Source organism: Sebastes fasciatus, chromosome 2, assembly GCF_043250625.1.
Source record: "Sebastes fasciatus isolate fSebFas1 chromosome 2, fSebFas1.pri, whole genome shotgun sequence".
NCBI classification, from domain to species: Eukaryota; Metazoa; Chordata; class Actinopteri; order Perciformes; family Sebastidae; genus Sebastes; species Sebastes fasciatus.
Window position 1 is genome coordinate 1,325,322 of NC_133796.1, and position 13,428 is coordinate 1,338,749.

The window sequence follows — 13,428 nt, forward strand, 5'->3', positions numbered from 1 at the left end:
ATCTAAATGTCCTCTGTGTTGTTGTCTGAATCCAGATCTCAGACATTAGAGATGAGTAACTGTGATTGGAGCTCTAGAGCTACAATATCAGAGAAGCGTTTCAGAGACGGAGAGGAAATGATGCTAATATTTAGCCTTCTGCTAACAGCAGCTAACGTGAGCCGTTAGCTGCTGTTAGCAGAAGGCTAATCTATTAGCATCCCTTTCTCTCCGTCTGAAACGCTTCTCTGATATTGTCCGACTCTCTTTGTGACTGACTTTACTGAAGGAGAGTTAACTAGAGACATCCAGAGATCTATACGCCCTCAGTTTATCTTTACAGCGCTGCCGTTAGCCACCGGCCCGCTGGCCACCGGCCCGTTGGTCACCGGCCCGCTGGTCGGACGGCCGGCTGCTTAGCTAGCTTAGCTCGCTAATTCCACTATGCTACATCGTCATCCCTTCATGAATAACACTATGAGTAATGTGCACCTCGCTCTCTATACGTTTCAAAACCTAAATATTAATGAGCTCTAATTACAGTACATGTGTGTGTATATATATATATACAGTACATATATCATTAGTGTGTGTGGTGTCTGTCCTCTGCTGTCCCCCCTCAGGACGGGAGCTATTCAGGGACTCTGGGCTACACCAACCCTCAGCTGGACGTGGAGGAACCTACCACTATGGCTGTGCGGGGGGAGGCAGAGTAAGTTGGTCTGATCCTGTTAACACAGAATTAAAAACCCAGTCCTCCGGATCACTGCCGGGTCCGGCCCACGTCCCGCTGTGATTGGCTAACCCGGTCACCCCCCCTTCCCTCCGACACGTTTCAGTAAACACTTATTTCATAACACAATGAGGCCGGACGGACCGCCGTCGCCATGGACACCATGTTTTCTCTGCAGACAAACAAAGAGTGCAGAATGAAATTCTTTGGCTGTGACTTCCAGGAAGCAAACAGAGTGTGTATTGTGTGTGTTTGGACTGAGGGAGGAGGGAGGGAGGGAGGGAGGGAGGGAGGAAGGGAGCGGTCCAACAGAAGATCTTCATAAATAACTCCACTCTCTCTGAGCCTCAGTCTGCTGGGATGGGCTGAGTCTAAGCTCTCAGAGCGGTGGGTCCACCAGGACACACAGAGAACAAACACTACACAGAGAACAACACTACACAGAGAAGAGACACTACACAGAGAACAAACACTACACAGAGAAGAGACACTACACAGAGAAGAGACACTACACAGAGAAGACACTACACAGAGAACAACATTACACAGAGAAGAGACACTACACAGAGAACAACACTACACAGAGAACAACACTACACAGAGAAGAGACACTACACAAAGAACAACACTACACAGAGAACAACACTACACAGAGAACAACACTACACAGAGAAGAGACACTACACAGAACAACACTACACAGAGAACAACACTACACAGAGAAGAGACACTACACAGAGAACAACACTACACACAGAACAACACTACACAGAGAACAACACTACACAGAGAAGAGACACTACACAAAGAACAACACTACACAGAGAACAACACTACACAGAGAACAACACTACACAGAGAAGAGACACTACACAAAGAACAACACTACACAGAGAACAACACTACACAGAGAAGAGACACTACACAGAGAAGAGACACTACACAGAGAACAACACTACACAGAGAACAACACTACACAGAGAAGAGACTACACAGAGAAGAGACACTACACAGAGAACAACACTACACAGAGAACAACACTACACAGAGAACAACACTACACAGAGAAGAGACACTACACAGAACAACACTACACAGAGAACAACACTACACAGAGAAGAGACACTACACAGAGAACAACACTACACACAGAACAACACTACACAGAGAACAACACTACACAGAGAAGAGACACTACACAAAGAACAACACTACACAGAGAACAACACTACACAGAGAACAACACTACACAGAGAAGAGACACTACACAAAGAACAACACTACACAGAGAACAACACTACACAGAGAAGAGACACTACACAGAGAAGAGACACTACACAGAGAAGAGACACTACACAGAGAAGAGACACTACACCAGTGGTCTCAAACTCAATTTACCTGGGGGCCGCTGGAGGCAGAGTCTGGGTGAGGCTGGGCCGCATCAGGTATTCCACAAAAAAAGCTTTGTTAAAAAAAAAAACAATCTTCTCAAACGTCATTATTAACAGTTCTTTAACTTGAATGGGTTCTTCTGAACATGAACTGTCCTGAACATTAATGGAACATTGAAGAACATGAACGGTTCTTCTGAACATGGCCTCTATTGCGTCTCCCACTTTTCCTGAAATTGTCTGTGCTCGTCACCAACCTTTCTCTTCACTGCAGGCTTTGAAAAAGACAAGATATATATTCATTCCACTTGGTGTCACTCCGCAATAAAGTTGTGCCTGCTGTGTTTGTGTTGCTCTGCAATTACACCACCAAGCCGCTAGTTGGCGGCGGCGTCTCTATGAGTTTCCTTCTTCTTCTTGTACTACAAACAGAAACTGAGGGAGTTGGAGCTAATAACTGTTGAACCACAGAACTTTTACTGACATTACTGCAACGCCGAAAAGAGAAAATATATCTGAGTGGATTTGTGTGAACAAACATTGAAAAGATGGAGGCAGAGAGAAGTAGAACTTGGTCCTGGCTGCTCAGCATCGCTGAGAGACTGGACCAATCACAGCTGTTGCGGTCTGCGTCGCCGCGACGTGTAGTTACATTTCTGGAGAGGTGCACGTCAGGCTACGGCGTCGATTACACGCAGAAGTATAAATCAAGCTTTAATCTAGTTTATGCGATGTTACACGGGCGCCGCCACAGTTGTTGTGAAATGTTTCTCTGCTTGCATCAAGCCCGGCCGATTGCCCGTCCCCGGGAGCCAGATACCCCGCTGTGATTGGTAGGTTCGTTCAGCTCGGGCTCGCGCAACAAAGGGACCTTCCACGGCAAACTGCCATTCACATAAAACTCGCGGGCCGAGGGCGCCTGGTTAGCTCAGTTGGTAGAGCGGGCGCCCATGTAACAAGACTTGGTCCTGACCGCGGCGGCCCGGGTTCGAATCCGGCCTGTGGCCCTTTCCGCATCCACTCTCTCTCCCCCCTTTCCAAGACTCTATCCACTGTCCTGTCAATAAAAATGAAAAAATGCCCCCAAAAAAAACTTTATAAAAAACTTTATAAAAAAAAAAAAAATTTGCGGGCCGCACTAACATTAAACTTTCATATCAAGGTGGGGGCCACAAAATATCGTCTTGCGGGCCGCAATTGGCCCGCGGGCCGCGAGTTTGAGACCCCTGCACTACACAGAGAACAACACTACACAGAGAAGAGACACTACACAGAGAAGAGACACTACACAGAGAACACTACACAGAGAACAACACTACACAGAGAACAACACTACACAGAGAAGAGACACTACACAGAAGAGACACTACACAGAGAAGAGACACTACACAGAGAAGAGACACTACACAGAGAAGACACTACACAGAGAACAACACTACACAGAGAAGAGACACTACACAGAAGAGACACTACACAGAAGAGACACTACACAGAGAAGAGACACTACACAGAGAAGACACTACACAGAGAACAACACTACACAGAGAAGAGACACTACACAGAAGAGACACTACACAGAGAAGAGACACTACACAGAGAAGACACTACACAGAGAACAACACTACACAAAGAAGAGACACTACACAGAGAAGAGACACTACACAGAAGAGACACTACACAGAGAAGACACTACACAGAGAAGAGACACTACACAGAGAAGACACTACACAGAGAACAACACTACACAAAGAAGAGACACTACACAGAGAAGAGACACTACACAGAGAACAACACTACACAGAGAACAACACTACACAGAGAAGAGACACTACACAGAGAAGAGACACAACACTACACAGAGAAGAGACACTACACAGAAGAGACACTACACAGAGAAGACACTACACAGAGAAGAGACACTACACAGAGAAGACACTACACAGAGAACAACACTACACAAAGAAGAGACACTACACAGAGAAGAGACACTACACAGAGAACAACACTACACAGAGAACAACACTACACAGAGAAGAGACACTACACAGAGAACAACACTACACAAAGAAGAGACACTACACAGAGAAGAGACACTACACAGAGAACAACACTACACAGAGAACAACACTACACAGAGAACAACACTACACAGAGAACAACACTACACAGAGAAGAGACACTACACAGAGAAGAGACACTACACAGAGAAGAGACACTATACCACTGGTTCAGACTGAATCTGTCATTTCACAACAGCAGCTGTTGATTTAAACTAGGGATGCACCGGTACCTGTACCGGGTATCAGGTCCGATACTGTGCTCATGTACTCGTACTCGCAAAACAGCTCCGATACCACTTTACGGCAGCGTGACATTAACCTCTCGTCAGCATCTTTCTGGTCCTCACGCTCCACCTCTCCGACGGTGCGGGCGAGACGGGCCGGGATCCCACCTCAGCCGGCGCGCGCCGGCCCTCACTTTCATTGCTCCACGGGGTTTTGCTTGCACACTCTGACTCACGCGTGCGTTAGACTCCTTGGTCCGTGTTTCAAGACGGGTCGGGTGGGTTGCCGACATCGCCGCAGACCTCTGGCGCCTTTTACGTGGGCCGAGCCCCGATCTGGCGGCACGATGCGGCTGGGGCGCACTGAGGACAGTCCGCCCCGGTGACACTTTGTCCACGGCCCCGGGAAGCACCTTCGATGGAGCTGACCATGGATGGATAAAGAGAACGGAGCTGACGGAGAGCTAGAGACCACCTTGGAGAAGTTAGAGGAAGTAGACACGTGGGACTACGTCTGCTTTTCAAAATAAGGTGTTAACAAAGGGAACTGTAGATACTAAATACATCTATGGAAATAAGACTGATGGATTATATTCACCAGAAGTATAAAACATTATAAATTAAAAATAGAATCCCACTAATCTGTGAGGGAAATGTCTTTATTCTTTGATTTTTGGGTTGCTGGATACTAAATGTAATCAATAATTCCTGCCAATGATCCTGATATATTTGACTTCAGGACATCTCTGACTACATACACGGTCTAAATCAAACATTTTACTGGAGTAATTTAGAGATTTTACAAAGTTAAAGTGTAACCTGTGTGTGTGTGTGTCAGGTTCGTGGCTAACGGCAGAGTGAGGACGGTCTCCAGTCCTGTCATGGAGGAAGACGCTCCGCCCGCCATTTCTACAGAGCTGAAAGCAGCAACACACACACACCGACGCACACAGGTAAAGAGTCTGATCCATCCATCCTCTGAATGCTCTAGGTCTCTAGTTTGATCCATCCATCCTCTGAATGCTCTAGGTCTCTAGTCTGATCCATCCATCCTCTGAATGCTCTAGGTCTCTAGTCTGATCCATCCATCCTCTGAATGCTCTAGGTCTCTAGTCTGATCCATCCATCCTCTGAATGCTCTAGGTCTCTAGTCTGATCCATCCATCCTCTGAATGCTCTAGGTCTCTAGTCTGATCCATCCATCCTCTGAATGCTCTAGGTCTCTAGTCTGATCCATCCATCCTCTATCCTAGAGGTCAGGAGTTAGAGTGGAGTTAGAATGGTTGTTTCCTCTGGCTCTCACATGGTCACATATTACATCACACGTGAACGCTCCCTCGTGATTGGACACTGAGAGTCTGTGTTTCTGTTTTTGCTTTCGCAGAAAAAGAAGAAGAAGGTGCGTAAAGTCCCAGCAGAGGTCACCAGAGGGCGCTGCCCGGGTACAGCCCTGGCCCCCGGTAAGCACACACAAACACACACACACACACAAACGTTTGTCTTTATGCTCTTGTGAGGACCGGCCCTCCAGAGCTGTCCCTGAATGAGGACCGTTCCCAACTTTATAATCTTTGTTTCTCTACATTATCATTAGTTCATCATTCAAAGTGATCTTTAACACAAATCAAACATGAACATGTTGAATTTATCCAAAACCTTTTATTTATTTATTTTAATTTATTTTTTAATTTAAAATTTGCATGTTTGTTTTGATGTTAACAATTAGGGGTGTAACGATTCATCTACTACATCGATATATCGATTTATATTCCTACGATCCAACTTACGGATGTTAATATTTAACCGTTAACCGGCATTAAGCATTTTGACCGATTAACGCTATCAGTTAAAACGGTTAAAAAGCTGTGTAAATATCGTCACTTGAAGGAGAAAAGCTGGTCCAGTGTCTGAGCCGGCGTTACAGATACAGGAAGTTGGCTCCCGTCTATAGCTCGCTTGAGCGGAGGAGATGTAGCCTCGTAGCATTTATTCACCGACAAATAAACTGTACGGTTTTAACAGCTAGAAAACCACCGACAACACAATCCTAAATTTCCTTCGGGTTCAATAAAGTATCTATCTGTCTGTCAGAAACTCGCTGAAGTTACGCCGCGCTGACAGCGTATGTGTGTGACTACGGGGAGCACGAAGCTACCAGCAGAGCTACAGATGCTAACGTACCACAAACACACACACTGTTTGTTGGGCAGTTGCTAAAGTTACACCGTACGGACACACAGCGGACAACCTGCTAAACTAAACTAAATATGCGGTGGAGACTAGGGATGCTAATTTTGAAAAATGTTCTTAACCGATAACTGACCCTCGTTAACCGATTATTAACCGTTAACCAACAAGATGCTGCGTTCACTGTCCTCAGTTCACCGTCTGGGAGCGTTAACTTAGTAGCTACGATGCTGCGTGTAGTGTTGCGGACATGCAGCCACTTTCCCAGTAAAAGTCTCCACCTCACATTTAGTTTAGTTTAGTTTAGCAGGTTGTCAGCTGTGTGTCTGCCCGGAGGAACTTTAGCGAATGTCCAACAGACCACTTGTGTATTTGTGCTACGTTTGCAGCTCTAGCATTGCCGGAGGCTTCGTGCTCGCTGCCGCCGCCACACACATACAGTCTGTCAGTGCGCATAAATTGAGCGAGTTTCCAACAGACCGTGTGTGTGTGTGTGTGTGTGTGTGTGTGAGTGTGAGTGGGAGGTTGTTGGTGGCGTTCTAGCTGTGAAGGTAGGTGTAGCAGTGTGTGGACAGTTTATTTGTCGGTGAATAAATGCTATGAAACTACAACTCCAGCATCTAAGTTATCTATATGCTAAGCTAACGCTCCCGGACGGTGAACTGGGGACTCCGTTGTCTGTTGTACGCTGGCGCAGAATATCGGTTAAGAACATTTTTCGAAATTAGCATCCCCACTCCGACGACATGGATCGGTACTCGGCAGGTTGTCCTTCACGGGAGACGTATATCGATATAAAATGGATTGTATGGATACTGAGGATTCCCAGCTCGTATTGAAGGACAACAAACGTATCAAAGTGTTTTTCGTTGGTTAATAATTCGTCCTTTGTTGGTGTCTTGTCCTCCAGCGGAGTCCGGCAGTGTGTCCACCGTGTCCCTAGGTCAGCGACTTCCTTTCCCAGCATTCCCTCTGAGGGCCACCCTGCCCCCCCTGGCCCCCGCCTCGGGCCCCGTCCAGGCCGCCGCCCCCCCCTCCGAGTACCACTCGGACTCTGCGGAGTCTCTGGAGGAGATCCCCGTGGCGTTGGCCAAGCTGGGCTCTTCGTCCTCTGCTGCTGCCGCCGCCGGAGACGGCGCCACGTTTTCACACAGAGCCGCCGCCCCGGCGTTCCCCCTCCCCTCCCCCCAGCCCAGGACTAAGAGGAAGGCCGCCTCCTCCTCCTCCCGCGCAAATAAGAGCGCCGCGGAGTTAAGGTTTGAGATGGCGTCCTCCCAGCCTCCGATGGTGTTCGTCAGCCGGGCCAGCGGAGAGGCCGCTGAGCCCTGGGGGGAGGAAGGCCTGAGTCTGGGCCGGAGAAAGACCAGCTCCAGGCCCGGGGTCAGGCCCGGGGTCAGGACCGGGGTCAGGCTCGGGTCCAGACCCGGGTCCAGGCCGGCGTCCCGGGTGTCGCTGGGCTCCGGTGCGGCGTCCTGGATGGAGCTGTGACCTGATGACCTGAACAGTCTGATCCCACATCTCCTATCTCCTACTGCGCTCTCTGTAGCCCAACGCACAACAATCTTTATTTAATTTAATTTTTAAGACTGGTTTTGTATCTTTGTGACTATTTATTGTTTTTTTGACGATGACTTTTTAATTGTGAATGCCAAAGGTGAGATCACGTCTGTGCACAATCTTCCTACATGAAGTATCTGAACCTGTGAACCTTAACTTTATAACGTCACTGAGAAGCTGCTCAGTTAACAGCTGGTCTCCATGGTAACGCAGGGCCAGAGGGATGGAGGTGGTTGATAGGGAGCTGAAGTCCTGACATCACTTCCTGTCTAGCAGCAGTAACAACCCCAAAACACGCTGCTAAGGAACAGTGATGCTAAAGCTAATGCTAACGTCCAGACTTCTGTCATGATGGCTGAATACTGAACACAAATAATCATATGAAGTTTAAACTAAAACACATAAATGAACCAATAAATGATTCTAAATGATTAAAACTCCTCATTCTAAAATGTGATTTGGTTCTTTATTTAGTTATATCCCTCTTTACTCCGTTAGTAGCCATGATGGAGGCAGAATAACTCTCTGAGTCGTCTCCTGGCGGCGAGGAGTGAGGCAGAGGGACCGCGACCCGGCGCTGTCCTCTGTTGGACTCATTTCCTGTAGCATGGGGGAATTAGCGAGCTAAGCTAGCTAAGCAGCCTTGCGTCCGACCAGCGGGCCGGTGACCAACGGGCTGGAGGGCAACGGCCGGTGACCAGTGGGCCGGTGGCCAGCGGGCCGGTGACCAACGGGCTGGAGGGCAACGGCCGGTGACCAGCGGGCCGGTGACCAGCGGGCCAGTGGCCAGCGGGCCGGTGACCAACGGGCTGGAGGGCAACGGCCGGTGACCAGCGGGCCGGTGTCCAGCGGGCCGGTGACCAGCGGGCTGGAGGCCAACAGGCCGGTGGCTAACGGCAGCGCTGTAAAGATAAACTGAGGGCGTATAGATCTCTGGATGTCTCTAGTTAACTCTCCTTCAGTAAAGTCAGTCACAAAGAGAGTCGGACAACATCAGAGAAGCGTTTCAGAGACGGAGAGAAAGGGATGCTAATAGATTAGCCTTCTGCTAACAGCAGCTAACGGCTCACGTTAGCTGCTGTTAGCAGAAGGCTAAATATTAGCATCATTTCCTCTCCGTCTCTGAAACGCTTCTCTGATATTGTAGCTCTAGAGCTCCGATCACAGTTACTCATCTCTAATGTCTGAGATCTGGATTCAGACAACAACACAGAGGACATTTAGATGTGGAGCTTTAGCCCACTGCTAGCGTTAGCCTCCAGCTAATGTTAGCCCACTGCTAGTGTTAGCCTCCAGCTAATGTTAGCCCACTGCTAGCATTAGCCTCCAGCTAATGTTAGCCCACTGCTAGTGTTAGCCTCCAGCTAATGTTAGCCCACTGCTAGCATTAGCCTCCAGCTAATGTTAGCCAACTGCTAGCGTTAGCCTCCAGCTAATGTTAGCCTCCAGCTAATGTTAGCCCACTGCTAGCATTAGCCTCCAGCTAATGTTAGCCCACTGCTAGTGTTAGCCTCCAGCTAATGTTAGCCAACTGCTAGTGTTAGCCTCCAGCTAATGTTAGCCAACTGCTAGCGTTAGCCTCCAGCTAATGTTAGCCAACTGCTAGTGTTAGCCTCCAGTCTTTCCTTTGGTTAGCCTCCAGCTAATGTCAGCCCACTGCTAGCGTTAGCCTCCAGCTAATGTTAGCCCACTGCTAGCATTAGCCTCCAGCTAATGTTAGCCCACTGCTAGTGTTAGCCTCCAGCTAATGTTAGCCAACTGTTAGTGTTAGCCTCCAGCTAATGTTAGCCAACTGCTAGCGTTAGCCTCCAGTCTTTCCTTTGGTTAGCCTCCAGCTAATGTCAGCCCACTGCTAGCGTTAGCCTCCAGCTAATGTTAGCCCACTGCTAGTGTTAGCCTCCAGCCCCCCCCCCCGTAACACACTGAACTGCTGTTTTTATACTTTAAGATTAGTCCAGATGAAACACGTTGATCCGGTTCAGAGGAGCTATAGGAGGCGGACGTTGTTACCGAGCCAGGCTAGCCGTTTCCCCCCGTTTCCAGTCTTTATGCTAAGCTAAGCTAACCTGCTGATCTCCGAGAGGAAGAGGGTTTCTACTGGATGTATAACTGTTCCTGAGTTTGGATGTTTCAGCTTCTTCTGACACGCTTCTTATTTTATTTTTTTTACTCCTGATTTTACCTGTTTAACAATAAAACGATGAAAACTGATCACTTTCTTCTACTTTCATATCCAAACTTCTGATCCTTCCTCAGGATGAGTGATGGTAATCGGTAGCGAGGATGGCGACGTAGCAGCTGCACCGGTCTGAGGCATCACCGGCAAGGAAACTAGCATTGTTCTGATACCGATACCGATACCAGTATTGGAAATGCGTCCGATACCGCCCAAAATTCAGAATCGTTGTATCGGCGAGTACGCCAGTCTCTGCTGAGACCATCATTTATTAACCCAGAAAAAAATCAACTTGTTTAACTTGAAATCAGTTCTTCTTCTTCTCCGCTCCAAAACAGCAGCCCTGGAGGTATCACTGGCTACTACTGTTTCAGAGCAGAGAAGAAGAACTGACTGCAGGCAGTTTGTCACGTGACGGTAGCGAACACCAACAGAGCGGCGCTGGTGGAGAGTTTAACGGTAGTCAGAGCGAGGAGCATGTCAGCCATGTGGTGATATTTCACAGTGGAATCAACCCCCTCCAGGAAGAGCGCCGGTCGGTCGTCGATCCCAACTTCCGTAGTGGCCAAACGGCAGTACAACAGCGTCTGTGTCCGTCACGTGATGCCATCGGGCCCAAAAATACTTTTTCCCATAGACTTCCATTGGTAAAGAGACGTCTGTAACTCAGAGGATCAATCAACAAAAATCGCCGGATGTTCCGATGGAACCTTTCCAGAAAAAAAAAAAAAAGTTTTGTTCTGGTCGACCAACCAAACGTTGGATTTCTCCGCTTAATGGAGCATTTTGGAGCCAGGTCGCTAATACATGTCCGAAACGGCCGTCCCCAAACTATACGAGATTATACAATATTTTATCACGCCGGTATCGGAGTCGGTTCCACAAGTTCAGGTATCGGAACCGGTATCAGGAAGGAAAAAATGGTATCAGAACATCTCTGAAGAAAACCTGTATTTTCTAATAATCATTAAATCTCATGTTTAGACTTGTCGGATGTCATCGGCGTAGAAACGTTAAATTTAAATGACGTTCACGGAGGATGCTGCAGAGAGGGAGCATGTGGTTTTCATGGAAGAGCTGCAGGGATGAGTCGGCATGATGTCACTTCCTGTTCCCTCGTCTGGAAGTCAACGGGTTTTTAGTCAGATGTCTGAAATCAGGTCTGTGGTTTAACGCCAGCTGAATAGATTTTAACGTTTTGTTTTCTACGATATAAGACAACAAAAGGCTTCGTCCGAAATCTCATATTCTGCGCTTCATATTGAACATGGTGTCCTGTCGTATGGATCTCTTCGGACGCACTGAGCAGTAATTTACGTCGTCACTTCCTGAGAAGGCCTCCTCGCCGGTTGGAAACGTGTAACCATGGTAACCAACCTCATGAGACCAAAACGACGGTTTGTGAGAATCAAAGTCTGAATCAATATAAAATATAAATTAATGTCTAACAAAGTGAAATCTCATACTTATCAGATGTCACAGAGCTGTCCGTTATGAATGTTGTCGTCACTACCGCATTGCATTGTGGGATATTTATGCTACAGGTAGTGTCCAGCGTTGCATCCTGTAATATTTCACCAGAAGACACAGAAATATTTAAATATGCCACGTACTGTTTTAGCTACTAAATAACACGTTAAATTAGGACGCAACCTCTCACCTCAAAAAGAGCGCCAGCAACGCCATTCACTGTTGCTGGGCAACAACAACAGCTGCTGAAAGGTCAGCGGCAGCCAAGGTCAAAGTTGAAATAAGACCCCCCCCCCCACGCTTTTATTTAGAAATCCTCCCTTTTGTTTGAGGTCTCCAGGTTGGCGAGTGCGGGGGCTCGAGGGGTTAATTAGTTCGTTAGTGTGATGACATCATCAGCTGGTAAGATTTATCAGCAGCAGGTCGGGCTTTTATTATGAAAGATGATCATTCTGATAACGTGCGTGTGTGTGCGTGTGTGTGTGTGTGTGTGTGTGTTGCATGTCACCATCCCTCTGAGATGTGGGGGGTTACCGCAGCAACCAGCCACGACAACATCATAACAGCGTCGATCAAACAGGAGCGGCAACGAGAAGTATGTCACCAACACACACACACACACACACACACACACACGCACACACACACGCACACACTCTCACAGGTGTGTGTGTGTTCCCTGGCAGCAGTCTCTTACTGGTTTCCACTGAGCTGTTTGACCTTCTGATGCTTCAGGTCATCTGTCCGTGTTAACGCCTTAACATGCTACGGTTGCCGTGGGAACGACCTGTCAATCACCAGGTAGCTTTATGGTCTGTCTGACTCTAAACGGGACCAGAACTCATTAACAGCGTATGTTTCTGTTAAACCTCGGACACGTTGAAGGTTCCAACCGGAGGAGTCTCCTGTTGGCTGCTGGACAGGAAGCATGTTTAAGGTTCTTCAGCGTTGGCTTCACTTCTCGGAACCCAGAGCTGCCCAAGAAACGTCCGACATATGTCCGAAAAAAAAGGCGGAATAATGTCTGAACAATGTCAATATGTCTGAAAATAAGACTGAAAAATGTCCGAAAAAAAAGTCCTGAAAAAAATGTCGGACAAAAAAAGTCTGAAAAAAAAGATCTGAAAAATGTTGGACAAAAAAAGATCGGAAAAATGTCTGAAGAAATGTCCGAAAAAAAAGTCTGAAAAAAAAGATCTGAAGAAATAGTCTGAAAAAAAGATCTGAAAAATGTCGGACAAAAAAATTCTGCAAAAAAAAGTCTGAAAAATGTCCAAAAAAAAGTCTGAAAAAAAAGATCTGAAAAATGTCGGACAAAAAAAGTCTGAAAAAAAAGATCTGAAGAAATAGTCTGAAAAAAAGTCTGAAAAAAAGTCTGAAAAAAAGATCTGAAAAATGTCGGACAAAAAAAGACTGAAAAAAAGATCTGAAAAATGTCGGACAAAAAAAGACTGAAAAAAAGATCTGAAAAATGTCGGACAAAAAAAGTCTGAAAAAAAAGATCTGAGAAAAAGGTCTGAAAAAAAGTCTGAAAAAAAAGATCTGATAAAAAGTCTGAAAAAATGTCTAAAAAAAAAGTCTGAAAAAAAAAATCTGAAAAAAAAGATCTGAAAAATGTCCGAAAAAATGTCGGAAAAAAAGATCTGAAAAA

General features: G+C 46.9%; 1 protein-coding gene across 4 annotated transcripts in view; it reads left to right on the forward strand.

The window, feature by feature from the left end:
• zdhhc1 (zDHHC palmitoyltransferase 1) overlaps positions 1–10,342 on the forward strand; it is a 17,610-nt gene extending 7,268 nt beyond the window's left edge. For 2 of the 4 annotated variants that reach the window (XM_074657027.1, XM_074657035.1), the window contains 5 exons: positions 603–691; positions 5,226–5,340; positions 5,772–5,847; positions 7,485–8,710; positions 9,285–9,656. In XM_074657027.1, the coding sequence (XP_074513128.1) occupies positions 603–691; positions 5,226–5,340; positions 5,772–5,847; positions 7,485–8,062 (858 nt within the window). In that variant the 3' untranslated portion in view covers positions 8,063–8,710; positions 9,285–9,656. Of the gene's footprint in view, positions 1–602; positions 692–5,225; positions 5,341–5,771; positions 5,848–7,484; positions 8,711–9,284; positions 9,658–9,794 lie in introns of those variants that run through there. The other 2 variants (XM_074657019.1, XM_074657044.1) reach the window with 2 other exon arrangements.
• The last annotated feature ends 3,086 nt before the right edge of the window (positions 10,343–13,428 follow it).